The 23,156-nt window shown below is 59.2% G+C and overlaps 1 protein-coding gene and 1 long non-coding RNA gene across 7 annotated transcripts; one reads left to right on the top strand and one right to left on the bottom strand.

Moving 5' to 3' along the window:
• The first annotated feature begins 755 nt into the window (after window positions 1-755).
• Pear1 (platelet endothelial aggregation receptor 1) lies at window positions 756-22,742 on the top strand. Of its 6 annotated transcripts, XM_078027340.1 has the most exons (26): window positions 761-913; window positions 3,411-3,508; window positions 6,409-6,577; window positions 9,273-9,383; window positions 11,018-11,126; window positions 11,758-11,862; window positions 12,221-12,321; window positions 13,491-13,583; window positions 13,783-14,026; window positions 14,764-14,884; window positions 15,060-15,196; window positions 15,280-15,492; window positions 15,734-15,908; window positions 16,004-16,124; window positions 16,769-16,932; window positions 17,023-17,125; window positions 17,260-17,406; window positions 17,617-17,742; window positions 19,329-19,457; window positions 19,560-19,688; window positions 19,842-20,054; window positions 20,245-20,333; window positions 20,418-20,535; window positions 20,645-20,713; window positions 20,803-21,048; window positions 21,540-22,742. In XM_078027340.1, the coding sequence occupies exons 5-26, from the start codon at window positions 11,026-11,028 to the stop codon at window positions 21,689-21,691; spliced, it is 3,096 nt and encodes a 1,031-aa protein (XP_077883466.1). In that variant the 5' UTR covers window positions 761-913; window positions 3,411-3,508; window positions 6,409-6,577; window positions 9,273-9,383; window positions 11,018-11,025; the 3' UTR covers window positions 21,692-22,742. The 6 variants fall into 6 exon arrangements, with proteins under 6 accessions (XP_077883469.1, XP_077883464.1, XP_077883465.1 ...); XM_078027343.1 differs by lacking the exon at window positions 3,411-3,508 and having other exon boundaries at window positions 756-913; window positions 19,920-20,054; XM_078027338.1 differs by lacking the exon at window positions 3,411-3,508 and having other exon boundaries at window positions 756-913.
• LOC144368463 (uncharacterized) lies at window positions 5,644-6,412 on the bottom strand. Its single transcript, XR_013428217.1, has 2 exons — window positions 6,284-6,412; window positions 5,644-6,118 (listed from the first exon to the last, which is right to left on the bottom strand). It is a non-coding gene; the product is annotated as an uncharacterized LOC144368463 (long non-coding RNA).
• Window positions 22,743-23,156: the final 414 nt, after the last annotated feature.

Genomic DNA, 23,156 nt, shown 5'->3' with positions numbered 1-23,156 from the left:
TGGAGGCGGCGACACTATGTGCGGAGAGAACACGGACCTCGGTTCAAATCCTGCCTCTGCCAGTTACTAGTGTCCTAAGCTCCACCGGACCTCGGTGTCCTCCTAAATCAACGGGCCTCGGGCCGGGACTAATCTCAAGTTCAACGTGCGAACACCCCTGGGGCAAATGGTGGGCCGTCGGTGGTTGTCACGGTCACGGACGCTGCGGGCTGCGGGGGGCGCACCAGGCCGCTGGCCGCGAGGTGGCGCCCGGCGGGCTCCTCCAGCCAGCAGCCGCTGCGGGGCGGTGGACAGGGCTCCGGGAGGGGGACGAGGGGGACGGGGTGCAGGCAGGGCGGAGGCTGCGCGGGAGACGGCGTCCCAGGGTCGCACCCTCGCGCCCAGCGATCTAGAGCAGGCAGCGGGAGGGGAGGGTCCTCCACCGGACACTTGGGCGGCGATCGGTCCCGCGGAGGGTCTTTCAAAGCTCACGGTGGTTGGGCAGCCCTGGAAGGTCCCCGGCCCTGGCCACCGCGGATGCTTCCCTAAGCCCACTTTGCAGATAGGAAGACCGAGGCGCGCGGCGTTCCGTGACCTCAGCGGCTCCGCAGTGGACAGCCGAGAGGGGGCGGTCGGCCCTCTGCTCCCGCCCCGGCTGCCCCCGTGATCCCACCCCCAACAGTCCTCCCTCCCGGGCGCTGGACCTCCCCGCCCCCGCTCCCGGTTTCCTTGTCAAAACTTCCTGCCTCGCGCGGCCCAGTCCCCACCCCCTTCCTGCCCGCGCCCCCAGCGCCCCTCCCCGCCCGCCCTGCGACGGCCAGCGGCTCCCAGCCGCTCCCGCTGGAGCCTGGGGCTCGGCCGCGACCCTCGCCAGCCTCAGACGCTCGGTCCTCCTCCCCACCAGGACGGCGGACAGACGGGGTCCCCGAGGCAGGTGAGTGACGGGCGGGGGAGGCCTGATGGCCGAGGGCCACCTGCCCCAGGGAAAGGGCATGTGGACTCCGAGGCCCCCTCCCAGGCTGCAGACCCCTGGGCGGACAGTGGGGAAAGAAGGGGGAGGCCGTGGAGAGGGGCTCAGGAGCTGATGGGGGCGTCCACTCTAATGAAACGCAAGTGGAAAGAAATGCTGTCCAGACCGATCCTAAGGGGACTTGGGGGACCAGGGACAGTCCCCGGTCTCTGTCTGGGGGTAGCAGGTCCTCTCCTTTGCTCAAGAGAAGTGCAGCCCTGAGAGCCCCACACAGTAGTGGAGGCCACCTGGGTCGGAATCTGGAATCTGTGCCTCTGTTGCCCATTTCTAAAGGGGACAGTGACAGTAGTGCTGACCCCATAGGGTTGTGAGGGTGAGATGAAGTGTCTCCCACTCAGGACAGAGACTGCTGGCCGCTGTGGCGGTGTACACCTGTAGTCTGAGTAGGCTGAGGCGGGAGGATGGCAAGTTTGAGGCCATCCTGAACAACTTGGTGAAACCTTGTCCCCAAACTAAAAGTAAAAAGGTCTGGGGAGTAGCTCAGTGGTGGGGTTTCAATTCCCAGTGTAGCGATAAATAAATACCCAGCTCCTCCTCCTCCTCTCCCGCTTCTTCTTCATCCCCTCTCCTCCTCTTCCTCTTTTTGGCACTGGGGATTGAACCCAGGGAGGCTCGACCTCTGAGCCACTCCTCAGTCTTTTTTATTTTTTTATTTTGATTCTGGGTCTCACTCAGTTGCTCAGGCTGGCCTCAAACTTGTGATCCTCCTGCTTCGGCCTCCCGAGGAGCTGAGGCCCCTCTGATGGGCTCACCATTTATTATCAGTGCTGCGCTTCTCCCAGCAGGGAGAAATGCCCAGGGGGTGCAGGGCAGGGACGAGGTTTGAAGATCCCAGGCTGTCACCTCTTTGCCACCCCTGAGGACTTGGAAGTCCCTCGGTGGAGGAATCTGGAGCCTCGGGAGCTCCTGGGAGGATGACCGGGGCAGAGCTGGAGCCAGGGGTAGGGGTGGTGAGCGGTGGCGTGGTCCCCAGGCCCCAGCAAAGCCGTCCTTCACCTCCTGCCCCCATTTCTAGCTCCCAGTTGTGCGCTCTGGGCTCTTCTGCTCTGGCCTTTAGGAATGGCCTCTCCCGGGCTGGACCGTGACCCCAGTCCCCTGGGATGGGAACAGCTTGTGCTGGGCTGAAGTTCCCAGGCTCAGCCAGGCCTCCGCTCCTCCAGGGAGGACTGGACAAGGGTCAGCTCTTAACCCCGGACCACGCTGGGCTCTGGGGGGTCGGGAGGCTGTCCTCGGAACCCCGCCCCTGCCGACCCTCTGGGTTAGCGCCCTTGGGTGCACGCCTGCCCTCTGGCCTCTCCAGTCCCTCCCAGCCTCTGCTCTCGGGCTTCGGAGGCTTCCCAGCGGCCATATCTCCCTGCAGCTGGGTCAGACAGACGCGCCTTCCTTTTTCCCTCTGCTGGGAGCGGAGGGGAGGGTTGGCATCTGTTTCCCCACTCCACCCCCGTTCCCTATCAGGCTTCCCCAGGAGAGGAAGCTTGCTCCCCAGGCAGCCCCAGGCACCCGCGGGAAACCTGGAGAGGGAGAGAGCCTGCTGCCTCCCGCCATCGCACATACCGCCAGGCAGGGGGCTGAGGCCAGGCAGGGCCTCCAAGACCTCCCAGCCTCTCCTCTGGGGAGGGTGGTGGCTCCTGGCACCTAACCCAGGGGGAGAGGCCGGCATGAAAGGGAAGAAGGCAGAGGAGAGAGAGAAGACAGACATAAATATCCAAACAGAGGCACATGCTCAGGGGCAGAGACAGAGGCGTGGACTCAGGGCAACAAGACCCGCAGGGCCCAGAAGACACAGCAGAGATGCAGCCCTAGAACAGAACGTAGTAAACCTAGTTCAAACCCCGCCCTACTCCAGGTTGGCTGTGTGGCTTTGGTCAAATTACTTAACCCTTCTGGGATTCCCCGCCTTCCTCTCCTGGATGATGGATTGATTGCTTCCTTTGTTTTTCTTTTCTTCTGGGGATTGAACCCAGGGACACTCTACCACTGAGCTACCTCCCCAGCTCTTTTTATTTTTAAGACAGGGTCTCACTTGTTGCTGAGGCTGGCCTTGAACTTGTGATTCTCCTGAGAGTTGCTGGGTGACAGCTGAGCACCACCTTTGGGTTATTTAGCTCTAAAACGGGTGGCATACTCACACCTGCTGTATACCATTGTCAAGAAAAGTAAAAGGAAGCATCTAGCCCGAGGGGCACATTTATCCAGAGTGGCAATTACCCACCTGCACGTGGCAAGGGGGGGGTCCTAAGAGAAACCCCCCTGTGGGGGCCCAGGCCCCTGCTGCGGTCACCCACCCCGCCCTATGTAGCGGCATCTGGGTTCTAGAGGTGTGAACAGTGAGGGGCATTGTCCCGGGGCCTGGAGGCTGAGGGTGAGGGTTTGAGCCACGTGCCACACGCCCTGCCTCCAGGTGACTCAGTGCCTTGCACCACATACTCATCCCGGAGGAACTTGGAGGCCAGCCCTGAGGAACTCCTGCCCGAGGTCACCGAGGTCACCGAGGGGCAGGTCTGGAGCGTTCTTTTGTCTAATAATGATGGAATTCTTTCTGAATTCCACCTTTCATCTTCTGGCCAACGGTATACCTCACTGTCTTTTTGGTACCAAGGATTGAACCCTGGGGCAATCTATCACTGAGCCACATTCCCAGACAGTTTTAGTTTTGCTAAAATTTTGAGACAGAGTCTCACTCAGCTGCTTAGGGCCTCACTAAGTTGCCTGGTTGGCCTCGAATTTGTGACCCCCTCCTGCCTCAACCTCCCCAATTGCTGGGGTTACAGGGTGTGACCACCCAGCCTCTTCACACAAATGTTTAGTTGCTACTTGCCTGGATCCGGGCACCCAGCAGGTCGGTGCTGGTGGGTGCCTGGGATGCGGTGGTGAAGAAGACTGAGAAGCGTCCTGTCCCCAGGGAGCCGTAGCACAGTGGACAGACAGACCTCAATAAAAACATTGTGGTAAGCTAGGTGCAGGGCACCTACTTATAATCCCAGTGATTCAGGAGGCTGAGGCAGGAGGATCACAAATTCGAGGCTGGCCTGGGCAATTAGGCAATAAAAATTAAAAAGGGCTGATAAGAAATTAAGAAGTAGCATAGTGGTGGCGGGCACCTGAATTCCATGCCCAGCCCTGCAGACGCCAACAGAACAAAACCGGTCATGGCTGGGATGGGGTGTGGCTCAGTGGCGGGGCATTTGCCTAGTGTATATGAGATCCTGGGCTTGAACCCAGCACCACAAGCAAAATCCACCATGGCTCCTAGGATGGGAGCTGGGAGGAGACATCAGCCCACGAACAGAGCTCGGAGAGGAGAGAGAGCTGCAAGGCAGTGTGTGTGTGTGTGTGTGTGTGTGTGTGTGTGTGCATGCAAGTTCCTGAGGATCGAACCCAGGGCCTCATGCATGCTAGGCAAATGCTCTACCATGAGCCATGTCCCCAGCCCTGAGGGACTGCAGCCTGGCGCAAAAGCAGCTGCCACAGGTGGGATTTATCCTTCAGTCACTGAGTCCCCAGCCCTGGGTGCGCCAGGTGGTGAACTCCTGGGGGGGCTGGGTTATTTCCACCTGCCCCTAGTGCAGACTTTGGTGAGGTTTGGAGAAGTGTCTGGTTTGGAGCCAGCCCCAGGGCACAGCTAGGGGACAAGGCTCCAGGGATCCTCTGGACTGCAGGGTCCATGTTGGTCGGGAGCCTACAAGAAGGCCTTGAGCGTGGGGGGGAACGGAGGAGGTTTGAGCCAGTGAAGGTGGAGGTCTCCTTGAAGAGGCTGGGGAGGACCTGGGCATTCAGGGGGCAGTGGGGACATTGCATAAAGGTCCCTGTGTGGTGAGAGGCGTGTGGGAGCCGCATGCTGTCCAGTGTGTTGGGAGCAGAGAGCTAGACCATAAAGCTGGACCCTGGGCTGCCTTTCCTGTGATGGGAGCCTCGGAAGGTGGTAGAGGGAGGCAGTGGCCAGCATAGCGTGGTCCTTTCTTTTTTTTTTTTTTTTTTTTTTTTTTTTTAATATTTATTTTTTAGTTCTCGGCGGACACAACATCTTTGTTGGTATGTGGTGCTGAGGATCGAACCCGGGCCGCACGCATGCCAGGCGAGCGCGCTACCGCTTGAGCCACATCCTCAGCCCCGCGTGGTCCTTTCTTAAGATGATCTAGGAGTGGCGGTGAGCAGGGTGGGCCAGAGGTCCTCGCCTTTGGGCAAGTCATCTGACCTGTGAGACCCGGACAACAATCACCAGCACCTTCCTGGGTGGTGGCGAGGGTTGGGACTGGCACTGGCGCCAACCTCCAGTAGATGCTTGGTGAATGAGAATCCCTGCAATTTCCTGATGAGTAAACAGGTCAGACTGGGGACCCTCGAGCTTCTGTTTCCTGAGCCACCGAGAACACAAGGCCAGCTCTGGAGCCCTGCTGCCTCCCGCCGGCCTCTGCACGCGCGGGCTTCCTGTTCCTCCATCCGCCAGACAGGCCTGGCGTGCAGAGCACCCAGCCCGGCTGGACACGGAGGAGCGCTGTGCTTGTGTGTATGGCGGTGTGCATGTGGGGACTGGGTGGCGTGGGGCCCGGAGCAGCCTGGGCAAAGCAAAAGCCAGGTACTAAGCAGCTCAGTGAGACCCTGTCTCTAAATAAGACACAAAATAGGGCTGGGGGTGTCGCTCAGTGGTTAGTGCCCTGAGTTCAATCCCCGGTAACCCCCACCCTCCAAAAAAGGCAAAGAGCCTGAGTCTCTGTTCCAGAGTGGTCACCGGAATTGTGACCCCAACTTGCCAGATCCTGGGAGATGTGAGGGGCCTCCTTTATGCAGACGAGTTTGAGGCTCAGCCGGCTTGAGTGGTGTAACTGGGGTCACGAAGCTTGTGAGGGACACAGACAGGACGAGGACTTTTGGACGACAAGGTGGGGCGGGGGAGAGGCAGAGAAGAGGGAGGGGGGAGTGGGCAGGGGGCTGGGGGAGCAGGATCCCGGAATCCTGCCTCTCAACTGTCTCTGGCTTCAAGCTGCCCCTGGCCGGCAGCCCATCATTCTGGGGGATCAGGTTCTCGGGGAGCCTGGCCCCCTCCTCCCACTTCCTTTCTCTGCATCAGCATTTTCAGCTCTGTTCTGTTCCCGGATCATCCTGGGGGTTCTTCAGAAAAAAAAAAAATAGAGATAGTTTTTCCTGGAATTAATACCCAGGGGGCATAACAGCACCAAAATGGGTGGGGGAGCGGGGGCCACGCTGGGCGCCCGAGCAGGAGGGGCATGGAGGGTGTCATTGAGGGGACAGTCCACGTTAGGGAGCTGTACATACCATCTATTGGTTCCAAGTACGTTCTCTATATCATCTCATTCAGTCTGCACCACAGCCCTGCAGAGGAAGTACTATTAGCCCGTTTTATAGACCAAGCCGGAGTTGACACCTTATGTTGGAAACAGGAAGAGAGCAGCAGAGGGACACAGAGCTCCGAGGTCATCCTGTGCTCCATGTTTCCCAGAGCTGGAAGGGAGCCCATGGGGAAGTCCCTCCTGCTGTGTCCACTCCATCGGCCCCACTTGCTGCTTTCTATGGATGGTAGTGCTTTTGCTGCACGGCCTGTAATCCCAGGTGAGTGGAGAGGAGCTCAAGTTCAAGGCCAGCTTCAGAAACCTGGCAAAACCCTGACCCCAAATGAAAAAGATTAAAAGTGCTGGGGGGGTGACTCCAGTGTTAGATGTCCCTGGGTCCAGTGCTGCAGGGGAAGAGAGAGGGAGGGAGGGGGAGGGAGGGGGAGGGGGAGGGAGGGAGGAGGTGGACCCCCATGCACAGGAACTCCAGCCTGCTCCCAGAGGCCCCAGACTCCTTTTCCTTCTCTCTGGGGCACAGTAAGGATGGAGGGGCTCCCCACGGGGGGGGGGGGACTGGAAGAGCGGGGAGGGGAGCTGGGTTGGGCCCGCGTGGGCTGGCAGGCTGCGGGCAGGGACTGGGACCTCAGGGCTGGCTGGGAGCCCAGCCGATTTGCATGTGGAGGTGGAGGAGACAGAAGTGGCTCTTGACAGCGCACACACTGCAGTTCCCACGCCTCTGATCCCCTTCTCCTGGCAGCCCCCACCCCCTCCCCTTCTCCTGTCCAACCCCCTGCCAGCTCCCCACTCCCACAGCTGGGGCTATGAAAAAGGAGACACAGAGCTTTCCGTGTCTCGCCTTAGGAAAGACCTGAACCATCTGCCAGAAGCCTGGGGTTGGATCCCGGCTCTGATGCTAGTGGCTGTGTGGCCTTGGGCAGGTTTCTTACCCCTGCTGGGCCTGCTTCCTCATCCCTAAAGTCAACAGCAGTACATACCACCAAAGGGGGCAAGCTTTATTTTAAAATCTATTTAGTACTGGGGATGGAACCCAGGGGCACTCTACCACTGAGTGCACCCCCAGAGCCACTTTTTTTTTTTTTTTTTGGTACTGGGGATTGAACCCAGGGTGCTTAACCACAGAGCCACATCCCTAGATCTTTTTACTTTTTATTTAGAGACAGGTTGCTTAGGACTTGCCAAGTTACTGAGGCAGGCTTTGAACTCACAATCCCCCTGCCTCGGCCTCCCCAGCCACTGAGATTACAGATATGTGCCACCATGTCTGGCTCCCAGATTTTTAAAGATTATTTATTTATTTATTATTTTGGGGGTACCGGGGATTGCACTCAACCACTGAGCCACATCCCCAGCGCTATTTTGTATTTTATTTAGAGACAGGGTTTCTCTGAGTTGCTTAGCACCTCACTTTTGCTGAGGCTGGCTTTGAACTCTCAACCCTCTTGCCTCTGCCTCCCAAGCTGCTGGGATTACAGACATGCTCTACCACGCCCGGTCCCTTTTTATTTTTTGAGACAGGGTCTCACTAAGTTGCCTTGAACTTGCGATCCTCCTGCCTCTGCCTCCCCAGTGGCTGGATGACTGCTTTAAATGTGATGATTCAGGCAAATCGCTCAGCACCCTGCCTGTCCCCACACAGGAAAGGATACATGGGGTCACCTTTGGTTTTGTTATGAGACCGGGTGTTCGGACCACCAAACCAGAGAGAGGTCTAGTGGACGATGGGGTTGAGTAGGGGAGGGGCTCTGTGGGGGAGGAAGGGGGGCCTGCAGTGGGCAGTGTACTGAGGCCCCCAGGACAGAGCAGGCAGGGAGCTGGCGTTGGGTGGCGAACCCCCTGAGGGATGTGTGGTCACACCAGGCCCAATGCTGCCCAGGCTGGAAGGGGGCTGGGGGAGCCTGGGACAGGACCTCAGGTGCCCCAGTCCCTGGGAGCAAAGGCTCCAGTGGAACCCGCTCTGGGCTCTGGTCTGGCCTGTGCTCCCTCCTCAGGGCTGGGAAGGTTTCGGCCAAGCCCTTCCTCTCCTTGCCAGGACCCCCATCTCCCCCTGCTCTCCCCCGTGGCCACCCACTGGCCTCCTTTGACACCACCTTGGCTCCCAGCCCTGGGCTCGGAAGCTGATTTCTCCCCCGCACTCAGCCCCACCCCGAAGACCTCGGAGAAGCAGATCTGGCCACCTGTGGCCAGCCAACCTCCCAGTCGGCTCCCAGCCACCCTGCTCCATGCCGCGTCCTCTGTGTGTCCATGTCACAGCCCCCAGGTGGACTGTTTCTTCAGGGACACTGGCTGGGGGCTAGGGCTGATGTGAACAGGGAAGGACTTTTCTGGACTTGGCCGCTCGGCTACATGTACCTCACCTTAAGTCCTTCCTTCCTTGGGCTTTGTCCACCCCACCCCCCATGGCTCTGGGGACAAATTCAGGGCAGGGGTTAAGTCCAGGGAGGCCCTATATGGCTTAGGAGGTGAGGGTTACTAGGGGACAGGGGTGACATCCTGGCTCCAGATAGATTGAGCTCCAATCTGAGGACAGGAGCCCTGTCCAGGGCCAGGGCTGGGATGTGAAGACCAAGACAGAGTGGAGATGTGTGGAGGGTTAAGGGACCTGTCCACGGGGACCTGCCTGCTGAGAACCTCTGGGGGACATGGGGAGAAGGTCAGCTGATACTGGCCAGACTGAGCCCTGGAGGGGGGCGCTGGAGAGAAGGGACAGTTTGGGGATGTGTAGGGTGATGTAGGTGCCCTGGGTGGACAGTGAGGGACATCTGACTATGGCCTGGGGGTTGGGCACAGGTCCGATTCCCCCACCTGAGTGGGCCACAGTGCCACTAGAAGGCCAGCCCTGGCCCTGCCCCGTGCTCCACCCTCACGCCAGGGTGGTGGGCGATGCAGCGTCCCCACCCCCACCCCATCGTCCCTGTCTCCCACATTCCCCGCCAGGCTCTATTTCCTGTTTTCAGGCTCTACATCCCCAGTGCTGGGATCTCCCTGGACATCCTCTGCCCACCCACTCCTCCCTGCCAGGTTCCTACCAGGCCGCTGCCCCATCTGAAATCCGTGGGCCCCACCGGGTGAGCTTCTTGGGGACCGAGGGAGGATGGGAAAAGCACCGGGAAGGCTAAGAGGTGGACCCTGGCCCTGGGGGAGGTGTGGCGGGGCAAGGTGACCTGTGTGAGAGGGCCACAGTGCCCCTGTGTGACTGGAGGGGGAGGGTGGAAATTGGCCCTGCAGGGTGGGAACTGGGAGCTGGGGGCCCTGCTCTAGATGAGGATGAGGTCCGCCTGCTGGCGGATGGGATCGGGAGGAGCAGGGTTAAGTGGAGGCCTAACCAGACCCAGACCTGCAGGGAAGGGGCCTCGTGACTGGAGCCGAGCAGGCTGTGGGGTCCCTGGAAGTGTGTGGGTGGGGGGCAAGGGGAGGAGCCGGCAGCAGGCATTCCAGAGATACTCAGGGGGGCAGGGGGCCTGCAACCGTGACCTTTCTTCTTGGGAAAATTATAAGCAGATGTTGGAGCCTCAGGGAGTCAGGGCAAGTTTTAGGAACACGGCAAACGGATTCAGAAAGCAGTTCTCCCCCATTGAGGAGCCCAGAGAGCAGATCCATCTGAAGTCCTGATCCTCTTCCAACCCACTGGGCGAGGCCAGGGTGGTGGAGATGGAAGGGAGCCTGTTTCCCAGTGATGGCCGGGCTGTCGGAGGAGGGGGGCTCAGCTCTCCCCTGATCGGAGGCCAGCGTGGGGATCTCCCGGGTTTAATGCCTAGAGTTGGGGGCAGGGAATTGGCCTTGGTGAGGTGGTGCCCTGGGTAGACTGTGAGGGGCATCTGGCTATGACCTGGGGACTGGGGCACAGGTCTGATTCCCCCACCTAAGTGGGCCCAGTGGTATAAATACCCCTGCTCCCCATGCCTGAATTCAAGCTACTAAGGGGACATCACTGAACTTGGAGTTGGGAAGAGATGCACATAATGGCCTCTCTGAGCCCCTGAGGCCCTGTCTCCAGCACACTGAGGGTCTTAAGGTCACCTGGGCCCAGCCCCACTCCCACCCCATATAGCAGGAACCCCCGACTACATTTCATCCCAATGGTTTGGCTTCCACCTGCACATATCCAAGGATGGGGAGCTTACCATCGGGGTAGCCAGTTCCATTACTCAATTGCTCCCGCTGTTGGAAATCTCTCTCTGAGCCCATCTGCATCCTAGAACTTCCCCTCTGTGGTTCCAGTCTCATATCTTGGTCCCGATAACAAAGTGGTCTGGTGTGCACTGGGCTAGGGGCTGGGGAATCAGACAGAGGGCCCTGGGTCCTCGCCTCTGGAGGTCATGATCAGGGAACAGGCATGAGAATGGCCGTGTCTGGGTGAATGGTCCTGGGGGCTCTAGCAGAGATGGGTGGGGCAGTGGGCCAGTGAGGGTCAGGGAGCCGAGCAGAAAAGAATGGGTGGCATTTGTGCCAGGCCGTGGAAGTTGAGTGCTTCAGGGAGAACGAGGGCTGGGGGAAGCAAATGATGAGCTAAGACCTGGAGGCCTGGGTGCAGTCCCCACCCAGGAGTAGGATCCAGGAGAACTGGAGCCCTGCAGGCACAGGGCCAGAGGCCCAGAGGCGACCGGCTGGCTCTCCTGCATGCCCACTGCCCGGATCTCTGCAGACGCTGTCCCCCAGGCCGCTACTGTGCCCTCTCCTGCTGACACTGGCTCTGATGCAGGCTCTGCAATGTTGCCACCTCTGCGGACCCTCCTTCTCCTGGCCCTAGGCCTGGGACTGGCCAGGACGCTCAGCTCCAGTGATCCCAATGCCTGCAGCTTCTGGGAAAGGTGAGGGGCTCTGTGCCTTTTAATACCAAGCCCAAGCCCCCTGGTGGTCCCTAAAGCTCCCTGGTTCCTGCCGTCTCTTTCCGTTTCTGCTCTCTCTGCTCCCCTCTGTGGCCTGACTCAGACCCCTTCCCCATCTCTGACCTCACCTCAGTCTCATTTGTCCCCTCTCAGACTCTGTCCTTTCCTTATTCCCTCCCTGGGTCCCGGTGGAAGGTCCGCGACAGGACAGGGTGCAGGGGGGAGCCTTTCACTGTGGACCAAGCAGAGGGCTGACCCTGGGGAATGAAGAGGGACAAGGCTGGGAAACAAGAGCCAGGGCAGAATTTAGCCAACACCATCAGCTGGGCCGGCAGCTCAGGCCCAGCTCGGTCCTCCCTTATAAGGAGGGGGAGGAGAGATAAAGGGTCCATGGGTCTCATCCAATAGGGGTTAGGGGAGCTCCGATGGGCGGGCCCCAGGGATATTCCAAGTCTGGGAGGAGCCTCTGCATGTGAGAGGAGGGGCAGGGTGAAGGGTCCCATTCTTGGTTTGGGGAGCAAGCCTAAATGTTGGGGTGTTGATTCCTACTATGGCCAAGCCCTGGCCCCCGATTCCCTCCTTGCCTTGCCCCCTGACCTGTCCTTCCTGCCAGCTTCACTACGACCACCAAGGAGTCGCACTCCCGCCCGTTCAGCCTCCACCCCTCGGAGCCCTGCGACAGGCCCTGGGAGCGCCCCCAAACCTGCTCCCAGCCCACGTGAGTGCCCCTCTCCTCCACAGGCAGGTGGCCTGCCCGGGTCTCTGCCCTGGTCTGGCCCCTGCCCCCACCCCCACACCCCTATTCTCTTCTTAGAACCTTTAGGGTTCAGAGGACACTTCTGGCCTCAAGGCACCCACTCATTCCCAGCAGGGCGCGCTGTGGTCTGTGCCGAGTGTGTCTGGGCCATAGATGTGCACGCGTGTCCGTGCGAGTGTGTGGTGTGTTGCCTTGTGGGGGGAGGGGCAAGGAGGAAACATTCGAGGCTCCCCACCTCCAAGTGCTGCCCCGGGGTGAGGGTGGGCAGCCTGGCCTCCGCGGGTGGGCGCTTTGAGGGTCACCTCCTGGGTTTCCCCAGGGTCGTCTACCGGACTGTGTACCGGCAGGTGGTCAAGATGGGCCACCGCCCGCGCCTGCAGTGCTGCCAGGGCTTCTACGAGAGCAGCGGGATCTGTGTCCGTGAGTCTGTGTTGGCCAGGGCAGTCCAGAATGGGAGGGCGCTGAGCTGACCCTTCTGGATTCTTCTCTGTTCCCACCGGGTGGGGCTACTCCTTGCCCCTTCAAGTATCCCCCTGTGCCAGCCTCCAGGCAGGAGGTGACAGGGCCCAGCAGAGACTGTCTAGAGATGGAGGCTGGGTTTGCCTTGCCCTGGAGGCTGTTCATCTTCTGGCTACACTGGCAAGACACAGAGCTGGACTTCCAGTTTCAACCTAGCCAAGGAGCTTAGGGTCCCCAGAGTCTTGAGTGGCACCTCGCCTCGTTGTTACTTGACACCTTTATCTCCAGTGGACCTCTCTGTCTGTCCAAACCCCTGAGCAAGCTCTCTCTGCATCTCTGTCTCAGAGCTCTCCTTCTGTCTCTGTGTTTCTCATTGTGTCTCAGGGCCTGGTCTCTGGGTCCTTCTCTGTCTCTTTCTGTTGCTATCTAGCTCTGACTTGTCACCATTCAGTCTCTCCTGCCTGCCTCTGCCCCAGCACCCTGTACCCCCCAGACTGGAACCTGCCCTCCTCTTTCCCCACTTCCCTCAGCCCCAACCTACCACCAGCCCCTGCAGACACCCCTTCCCAGCCTGGCCCAGCCCCGGCCTTGGCCCCTACCCTCTCTCTGACATCATCCAGGTCCAGACCCCACCTAAAGACCCCCACCCATTTTCCCAACAAAATTTTAGAAATTTTCACAAAAAGGGACTGGGGAGCCAGAGCCCTGGCATCTTGTCATGTTCTGCCACTGAGTTGCTGCTCTCAGTCCTTCTTTATCCTAGGACAGAACTGGTGGACTATGCATGCCCATAATCCCAGTAATTTGGGGAGCTGAGGCATCAGGATCTCAAATTCAAAGCCAGCTTCATTGACTTAGTGAGACCCTGACTCAACATTTAAAAATAATAAACAGAAAGGTCTGGGACTGCAGCTCAGTGTTAGAGCACCCCTGGGTTTAACTCCCAGTACCCCCTCCCACACACAGCACAAAAACAAAACAAACACACAAACAAAAAAACACAAATTGGTGCTTAGAGAAGTGCAGGCCCCTGGTAAGGGAGGAAGATGCGTTGGGAGGAAGGTTCAGAGATGAAAGTTGGGAAGGGCAGGGGGAGAGGCATCTTCTCATCACCCTCATCTCTGCCTCAGCGCTCTGTGCCCAGGAGTGTGTCCATGGCCGCTGTGTGGCGCCCAACCAGTGCCAGTGTGCACCAGGCTGGAGGGGTGACGATTGCTCCAGCGGTGAGTGGCTGGTAACCTCAGGGATGGCCTCCCTACCCGGACACAGGTGCTTTGGACCCCAGGGCAATTCCTGGGAGTCTTTCTGCCTTTTCTGGAGCTGTGGTAGAGGGGATGGGTGTGTGGGGCCCAGGGACACACAGGGCTAGGCTGGGGAGGAGCGTGGCCCCCCGTGATTCCCTTCCATCCTCCTATACCACAGAGTGTGGCCCCGCGGTGTGGGGGCCTCGGTGTGATAAGCCCTGCGGCTGTGGCAACAGCAGCTCCTGTAACCCCAAGAGCGGGGTATGTTCTTGCCCACCTGGCCTGCAGCCTCCCAACTGCCTTCGGCCTTGTGCCCCTGGCTACTATGGCCCTGCCTGCCGGTTCAGCTGCCAGTGTCACGGGGCACCCTGCGATCCCCAGACTGGAGCCTGCTTCTGCCCTCCAGGGAGAACAGGGCCCAGGTGGGTAATGTGGGGAACAACACACTGAGGGGGTCCCTGGCTCAGGACTGCACACACGTATACGGAGAGACTGGGGACTCAGAGTCCCAAAGCTGGGAGGGAAATTGGGAGGCCAGGATCCTAATCCCGGGTCTGCCACTCACTAGCTGAGCAACCTTTATCAGATTATTGACTCTTGGGGAGCTTGTCTTCCGACTGCACAGTGGGAGCAGAACTGTCCCTCTGGAGGGCCGCTGTGACCACAGCATGAGATAGCATGTGCGGGAAAGATGGACTTTGCAAGAAGCTGAGGCAGCTGGGGAGTCACAGCAGGGAGAAGGTGGGGTGGGGGAGGACAGGGACTGCAGTAGGTCCTGGGGTCCCGCAGAAGGGCCAGCCTGAGAAGGAGAAGCGCATGAGCTTGGGGTGCATGAGAAGCAAATATGCACCCCAGCCTTTGGCTCTGGCTGCCTGCTGGTGCAGGGGTAACCCTGCTATTTCTAGACCCGGAAACCTTTGCTTTCTGCCTCCTGCAGTCCCTGGAGGGAAGGGGGTGGGTGGGACTCCCCAGCAGGGAACAGCAGGTGTGAATCAATGAGGCCCAGGACAGACTTTCCCCCAATCAGGGCCTGAGTACAGGTGACCAGCCTTGGAGGAAAGTGTGTGTGTGTGTGTGTGGGGGAGTGGATGCTGCTTTCTCTACCTGATCTCACCTGCTCTGATCTCACCTCTCTGATCTCACCTGCTCTGTCCTGCAGCTGTGATGTGTCCTGTCCCCAGGGCACGGCTGGCTTCTTCTGTCCCAGCACCTCTCCTTGCCAAAATGGGGGTATCTTCCAGGACCCCCAGGGCTCCTGCAGCTGCCCACCTGGCTGGATGGTATGAAGGGTGGGTCTGTGGTTATGGGGTGGGAATCTGAGGGGGTCCCTGGCTCCAGAGAGGGTGGGCTCTGGGGACCCTGGAAAAGTGTATGGCAATGAGGGTATCTAGGGGTCCTGTGGCCATGGGGAGCCATCTGGGTACCTGGGGCTCTGCCAACCTCTTACCCCCATAGGGCATCATCTGCTCCCTGCCCTGCCCAGAGGGCTTTCATGGACCCAACTGCTCCCAGGAATGTCTCTGCCACAATGGTGGCCTCTGCGACCGATTTACTGGACAGTGCCGCTGCGCTCCAGGCTACACAGGGGATCGGTTAGTGGCGGGGACACGCGTGGAAGCGGCGCGGGGAGAACCAGGAGGTGGGCGCAGCCAGATTCACTCAGTGTCGTGCTCAGGTGCCAGGAGGAGTGCCCAGTGGGCCGCTTTGGCCAGGACTGTGCTGAAACGTGCGACTGCGCCTCAGGCGCCCGCTGCTTCCCGGCCAACGGCGCGTGCCTGTGCGAGCACGGCTTCACCGGGGACCGCTGTGAGGAGCGCCTCTGTCCCGACGGCCGGTACGGCCTCGGATGTCAGTCATCCTGCACCTGCGACCCGGAGCACAGTCTCAGGTGGGCCGCGCACGCGATCAGAGGGCCAGGGAGCCAGAGGGAGAGGTCTTCGAGGATGGAGGGGCCCGAATGACGAACAGCGCCCGGGTGTGGCCAAGTGGGGCACAGATGGCACAGAAGGGAAAAGGGGAGACTCTGGGTGTCGGGGGCGCCCTGGGCACCCTTCCCTTCCCCAGCTCCGCTCTGGAGACACAGCTTCCCTACTCCGATGACCGTGCCACGTCCCCGCCTCCGCTCACAGCTGCCACCCGATGCACGGGGAGTGCTCCTGCCGCCCGGGCTGGGCCGGCCTCCACTGCAACGAGAGCTGCCCGCAGGACACGCACGGGCCGGGTTGCCAGGAGCACTGCCTCTGCCTGCACGGCGGCGTCTGCCTGGCCGACAGCGGCCTCTGCCGGTGCGCTCCCGGCTACACGGTGAGGCGCGGCTGCGGCCGGGGGGGGGGGGGGGGGGGGGGGGGAGGCCGCGGAGCCCGGCCTTCACCCTCACCGGCCCGCCCACCCGTTCTCAGGGGCCTCACTGCGCCAGCCTCTGTCCTCCCGACACTTATGGGTTCAACTGCTCCTCGCGCTGCTCCTGCGAAAACGCCATCGCCTGCTCACCCCTCGACGGCTCCTGCATCTGCAAGGAAGGTAAAGGGATGCGGCCTCCCGAAGGGGAAGCTCGAGGGGCGGGGCCGGCCCAGCTCCAGAGGCTGCAGGATAAGGGCGGAGCTTCCTAGGCAGCAGCTGGACTGTGGGAGAGTGTCCCGGCTCTTTCCTTCCGGGAATGTCCACTTCGCTTTCTTCAATCACAGACATCATACTTGTCTTTAAAGGCGCGGGTGAGAATGCCCCTCATCGGTCAATATCTACCCTCTCCTTTATACAGAAACACACAATGGCAACCCCAGGAAGGGCCTCCCAGATCTACCAGGGGTGACAAATGGCAACCTCTGGGCTGATGTTTGCTAGCTATTGAATCTCACAAGCACCAAGTCCCCAGTCCCCACCGTTCCCTCTTGGCTTCCACGTGTTTGAGATAACTAGTTTCCTGATGGGGCCTCTGGAAACATGTGGGTTTGTTTTATGGAAGGGAGCCCCAGACCTCAGGTGGGGTGGTGCATCACTGAAATCGTTTAGCCTTCTGTTCAGCATCTAGTGTTTCTTATGTTTGTCTCTTGTGCGGTGCCTGAGCGTCCTCCCTCCCAGCCTCCGGCTCAGCACAGCCATCTCCCTGATGTGCTTGCTCTGGAGGGGACCTAGGTCCCCACACCCACTAATAGGCTTCTCTCCAGGTTGGCAGCGTGGGAACTGTTCTGTGCCCTGCCCACCTGGATCCTGGGGCTTCAACTGCAATGCCAGCTGCCAGTGTGCCCATGATGGAGTCTGTAGCCCCCAAACTGGTGCCTGTACCTGCACCCCTGGGTGGCACGGGGCCCGCTGCCAGCTGCCCTGCCCGGTGAGTGCTCACAGCCTGCTGCCTTGGGGAGAGGCAGGCAATGGCCTCTCCAGCTGACCAGCCTACCCTGTCTTCCATTTCCTCTTCTAGAAGGGGCAGTTTGGCAAAGGTTGTGCCAGTCACTGTGACTGTGACCATTCTGATGGCTGTGACCCGGTCCATGGACACTGCCAATGCCAGGCTGGCTGGATGGGTGAGTGTTCTAGGTGACTAGGACTCAGGTCTTCTGCAGAGTGGGGGGATGCATCCCATAGCAAATGTGTCTAGAAGAGGGGACATGGAACAGGAGGGGACCCAGGCCAGCCTCAACCTACCACTCTCTCACAGGTAACCGCTGCCACCTGCCCTGCCCTGAGGGCTTCTGGGGAGCCAACTGCAGCAATACCTGCACCTGCAAGAATGGAGGCACCTGTGTCCCTGAAAGTGGCAGTTGTGTGTGTGCCCCTGGATTTCGAGGCCCCTCCTGCCAGAGACGTGAGTCTCCCCACCACCCTCTCCTGACCACAGCAGGGCACCTTGCCATGCCAGATAACAGAAGCCCCCACCCTGTCCTTCTTGGTCTCTTCCTCTGACTCCCTCATCAGGACAGTTGGTACAGCAGGAGGGAGGGAGGGGGACAGTGGGGTCAAGGGTTGATTGGTCGGTTGACACCTGCCCTCAACCACTATGCACCCCTTTTCTCAGCCTGCCCACCTGGCCGCTATGGCAAACGCTGCGTACCCTGCAAATGTAATAACCACTCCTCCTGCCACCCCTCGGATGGGACCTGCTACTGCCTGGCTGGCTGGACGGGCCCTGACTGCTCCCAGCGTATGTTGCAGCCTGTGTGTCTGAGCATGTGTGTGCGTGCTGAGCAGGTGGGCTGAGGATGGGTGGTCTCTGTTTCCCTGCTCCTGGGCAGAGCATATGTTTCTCTGGAGCCATGCCGATTCAGTTATTTATAGGAACAATATAAGTGAATATTTACTGGGCATCACCTACATTCTAGGCTCTGAGGATGCATCAAAACAGATCAGGAGAAAAAATTTCCTGCCCTTTGGCACAAGAAGCCTGGAAAGAGCAGTATTCTATGGGAGCAGGGGAAATCCTAAGCTCAATGTGTGGCATGCTTTCCGCCCCCCTCTTATTTATTTATTTTGGTACCAGGGATTGAACCCAGGGGTGCTTTACCACTGAGCCACATCCCCAGCCCTTTTTAATCATTTATTTTGAGACAGGGCCTTGCTAAGTTGCTGAGGCTAGCCTCAAACTTGGGATCCTCCTGCCTCAGCCTCCCAAGTTGCTGGGATTACAGATGTGTGCCACCACGTCCAGCACCATTTGCACATTTAAGTTTACCTTTATTTATTTATACGTGGTCTCTTTCCCACATAAGTATATGAAGATGATCATGGAAAAAACTAGTCTAAAAACAAGTAAAGCAAAAGGAGAAGTAAGAGGCTGCTGCCTTGAAAAAGGCTGGATTGATCTTCCCAGCAGTCAGGGTAAAAAAAGCTCAGTAACAACTATTTATTTACATCAGATACACAAAATTAATGCATCAAGCCAATTATGGTAGCACACATCTGTAATCCCACCAATTTGGGAGGCTGAGGCAGGAGGATCACAAGTTCAAGGTCAGCCTCGGCAATTTAGTGAGACTCTATCTCAAAATAAAAAAAAAATAAAAATGGCCGGGGTGGTGTAGCTCAGTTGTAGAGTGCCCTGGGTTCCATCCCCAGTACCAATCAAAAACTCCCTCCACCAAAAAAATCCATGAAATACGATGGACATTACTTCCTTTTTATGTTGAAACAAAACAAAGCAGATAATCATATAATCCCAGTGGCTCCAGAGGCTGAAGCAGGAGGATCAAAAGTTTGAGGCCAGCCTCAGCAATTTAGTGAGTCCCTAAGCAACTTAGTGAGAGATAAAAAATAAAAAGAGCAGGGATGTGCCTCAGTGGGTAAGCACCCTTGGGTTTAATCCCCAGTACCAAAAAGGTGGAGGAGGAGGAGGAGGAGGGGGAGGGGGAGTGGGAGGGGGGGGAGGGGGAGTGGGAGGGGGGGGAGGAGGAAGGGGAGGAGGGAAGGAAGAAGAAGAACCCTAACAACAAAACCCACCATGCCCAGAGCTACACAATCCAGCAAACCCGGCCGGGGCTCCTTGTTTTCGAATGGCTATGAGATAGCCAAGGGAGATGTTGGGTGGGTGGGTGGACGGGCACAGGGTCTGGAGCTCACTGGAGGGATGGGACTGCGGGCAAACATCCGTGAGTCATCCCCGTGTGCCGCTCAGAGCCTCAGTGTCTCCCTGGGGACCGAGGCTGACTAAAGACTTCAGTAATGCTGGGGGCTGAGACGACATCCAGGAGCGGATGACCCCAGCCCACTAGACAGGCCCCTTGTCTCCTGCAGTATGCCCCCTAGGCCACTGGGGAACCAACTGTGCCCAGGCCTGCCAGTGTCACCACGGTGGGACCTGCCACCCCCAGAATGGAAGCTGCATCTGTGCCCCAGGCTGGACCGGACTCCATTGCTTGGAAGGTACCAACAGAAGGGGTACCGGGCCCATGCCCTTGCCAAACAGGAGGCCAAGTTACTCACCTCCTGCTCCCATGATCCGGTTTGCTCTGGCTCCCTCCCCAGGCTGCCCCCCAGGGATGTTTGGTGCCAACTGCTCCCAGCCATGCCAGTGTGGTCCAGGAGAGAGGTGCCACCCAGAGACTGGCGCCTGTGTGTGTCCCCCAGGGCACAGTGGTGCACCGTGCAGGATTGGTGAGTTCCTAGCCCCCCATACCCCCTGCCCCCAGGGAACTAGGACGCAGCGCCCTCACCCCTGCCCTCCCATTGGGCTCCCCTCCCATGCTTGCACCCAAGCTCACCAGCAGGGCCAAGATGCCACTCCAAGTGCTCGTCCCTGTCACACAGGGAGCCAGGAGCCCTTCACCATGATGCCTACCTCCCCTGTGGCCTATAACTCACTGGGCGCCGTGATCGGCATTGCAGTGCTGGGCACCCTGGTAGTGGCCCTGGTGGCACTGTTCATTGGCTACCGCCATTGGCAAAAGGGCAAGGAGCACCAGCACCTGGCGGTGGCCTACAGCACTGGACGGCTGGATGGCTCCGACTATGTCATGCCAGGTGAGCTGGCACAGGGCCCCAGAGGAGTGGTGGGCAGAGGGGGTGTGGGGCATGACTCCACGGGAGGAGGGGAGGAGGGAGGAGGAAGGACGGGAGACGGAGGAGGCCGAGTTACTGACCTGCTGGGTAGATCAACTCCAGGGCCCCTGGCCCATCTCCCAGCCCCCCTGCACCTGTGTCTCTCCTGCAGATATCCCTCCAAGCTACAGTCACTACTACTCCAACCCCAGCTACCACACCCTGTCCCAGTGCTCTCCGCATCCCCCGCCCCCTAACAAGGTCAGTGCTGCGGGAGGGGACCAGCCATGGGGGCTGGCCGCAGGCCTGGGTCTCTGGAAAGCCCTGTCCTCGTGTGCCCCTCAGGTTCCAGGCAGTCAGCTCTTCGCCAGCCTCCAGGGACCCGAGCGGCCAGGTGGAGCCCACGGGCATGACAACCACGCCACCCTGCCTGCTGACTGGAAGCACCGGCCTCTGGACAGGGGTAGGCTCCTGGGGAGGCTCACCAGCCGGCTGCCCCGTCTGAGGTGTGGGAGGGAGGCTCAGGCCCAGTTCCCCAGGAGCCTGGTTGCCAACTGCCTCCCTCTTCTCAGGTGGCAGTCGCCTGGATCGAAGTTACAGCTACAGCCACGGTAACGGCACAGGCCCCTTCTACAATAAAGGTATGAGCAAAGGGGCAGAGAGGGAGGGGCTGAGCCGGGCAGGGGCTCCAGTGCCGCCCTCCAGCCTGACTTCTGTCCTCCATACTTAGGGCCCATCTCTGAAGAACAGCTGGGGGCCAGCAGGGCTTCTCTGAGCAGTGAGAACCCCTATGCCACCATCCGGGATCTGCCCGGCCTGCCAGGGGGCCCCCGGGAGAGCAGCTACGTGGAGATGAAAGGCCCTCCCTCAGGGTCTCCCCCCAGGCCTCTCCAGCTCCGGGACAGCCAGAGGCGGCGGCACCCACAGCCACAGAGAGACAGTGGCACCTACGAACAGCCCAGCCCCCTGACCCACGGTGAGTGCTCCCTCTCCCCTGGTGCAGGGCCAAGGAGGTGGTGGTGGCAGGAGAAGGGACACAGGGAAACCATGGGGAGGCCGCCTGATGGAGCTATGCAAGAGTAAGATGCTTGGGTCAGACTTGGGGAAGTCACCTTGCCACTTAGAGCCTGTTCCTCACCTGTGGCCTACCTTCCTCGAAGGCAGAAGATGTGAAATGGTGGTTGTGTAGCACCTGGGAGGGGGATTTGGGACCCAGAACAGTGGAGGGCAAGTCAGGTGGCAGAGCATGCTCAGATCCTGCAGGGTGGGCAGGCTGAGGTGGCCTGCCCCCTAGTGGCTGGAGGTGGCACAGCTGGGGATGGGAGGGAGGCCTCTGTCCAGGCACCATCCACTTGCTTCTCCATGGGCAGAAGAAGCAGCTGGAGGTGGGAGGATAGAAGTCAGGTCAAAAAGCCATCATAGAGGTCAAAAAGCCATCTCCCTCTCATCCTGGTCCCTTGTCTCCAGATCAAGACTCCGTGGGCTCCCTGCCCCCACTTCCTCCAGGTCTGCCCCCCGGCCACTACGACTCACCCAAGAACAGCCACATCCCCGGACACTATGACTTGCCTCCAGTACGACACCCCCCATCACCCCCACTCTGGCGCCAGGATCGCTGAGAAGCCAAGATGGTATGGCAGAGGCCAGCACACCTGACCCTTGCTGCCCAAGGCTGGGACAGCCCTGTGAACCCTGCCAGGAGCAGGGAGTGGACTGGCAGGCCATGGCGTCGAACACTTAATGAAGGAAGTGAATGGCGAGGCAGGAGCCTCCCTCCCAGGTCCCATCGGGGAGACGCTGTTTGGCAGGATGCCTGGTCCCTTTCCCCCTGCTGCTGCTCTGCAAGGCCTCAGGGCCTGTGGACATAAATTGGTGGGTTGAATGTCGTTGGGTGACTCTGATTTCAAAAACAGGTATTGAGTATCATTTCTGTGCACACGTGGGCTGGGCTCTGTGTGTGTGTGTGTGTGTGTGTGTGTGTGTGTGTGTGTGGCTTCACAGGGGTACCACTCCTACCCCGGGGTCCTGCCCTCAGGCACTCACCATGTGGCCAGCAGGCAGCCACCCCCCATTAGCGCCAACAGAAGCCTTGCTGCTGGCTCCTGGCATTCACTGGGTGGTTCCTCCATCCTGCTGCAGAAGTACAAGCAGGTGGGCCACTCCTCACCCGCAAGTCGTCATGTCTTCCTGGGTGAACCTCTGTTTTTTGAGTCAGAATCAGAGCTTTGGAAGGCCTCAAAGGTCCTGCTGCCTGGCCTGTCCCTTCAGCCTCACCCAGAACTGTGCCCACGGTGGTGGCTCTCCTCCAGTTACACCTTTAGGTCTGCTGTCTGCCGTGCCCCGTTCCACCCCAGGGGATGGCACACCTGCATGCTTTTCTTCCCCCACCTCTTGGCTCCTACTTCTCCTTCACACTCCACCCAGCCCTGGTCTCTCTCCTTTAGAGCATTGATGGCAACAGTCTTCATTCTCCAGGTACCAGCAGAAGGCTTCCAGGGTGCCAAGCACCCTGTTATTTCTTAATGTGTTATTTCCTCATATGGTTATTGGATTAATTTCTGCCTTCCTCACAAGACTGTAAGCTCTCTGAAGGCAAGATTCTTGTTTATGCTCTATATTGGGTCCCCTTGGCACATAGTAGACACTCAATAAATGATTCCCTTTGACTGAGTGGCTGAGTGAATAAAAATACCAGTGACACTTTGGAAAGTATTGACAATGGTAAACTGTTCTGCAAGTAAATGGGCTGTTTAGGTCCCAGTCTTCCCCAAAGGGTGAACTTCTACAGGGGATGGGCTGGGGTGGAACAGAGGAAGGGGACAGGAAAGTATATACTTCAAGGGGGCCCGGGAGGTGATGATTTGAATTCCAGAATCCAAGGATGTGGTCATCTCATCAACTCATTAGCTGACTGAATCCCCAGGGGTCCGGGAGGCTAAATAGATGGGTTGACAAGAGAAACCCAACCTCACACCCACGGGGCGGGGTCTCTGGGCCCTTTCCGTCAGGTGTTCTCTCCTTAAAGGATAGGTAAGCGGACCCAGGAAAGTGGACCTGCTCCCACCATGGACTCTCCCTTCTTTA

This window comes from Ictidomys tridecemlineatus, chromosome 11 (assembly GCF_052094955.1).
Source record: "Ictidomys tridecemlineatus isolate mIctTri1 chromosome 11, mIctTri1.hap1, whole genome shotgun sequence".
Taxonomy (NCBI): domain Eukaryota; kingdom Metazoa; phylum Chordata; class Mammalia; order Rodentia; family Sciuridae; genus Ictidomys; species Ictidomys tridecemlineatus.
Note: the sequence above shows the minus strand (reverse complement) of the source record. Positions and strands in the feature narration are given on the sequence as shown.

What these genes read in the sequence shown, in the direction of transcription:
- Pear1 (XM_078027338.1), top strand. Translation starts at nt 11,026, where the DNA reads ATGTTGCCACCTCTGCGGACCCTCCTTCTCCTGGCCCTAGGCCTGGGA. An exon ending in GGGTGACGATTGCTCCAGCG is followed by an intron (nt 13,584 to 13,782) that starts GTGAGTGGCTGG and finishes CCTATACCACAG; the next exon opens with AGTGTGGCCCCGCGGTGTGG. An exon ending in CCAGGCTACACAGGGGATCG is followed by an intron (nt 15,197 to 15,279) that starts GTTAGTGGCGGG and finishes TGTCGTGCTCAG; the next exon opens with GTGCCAGGAGGAGTGCCCAG.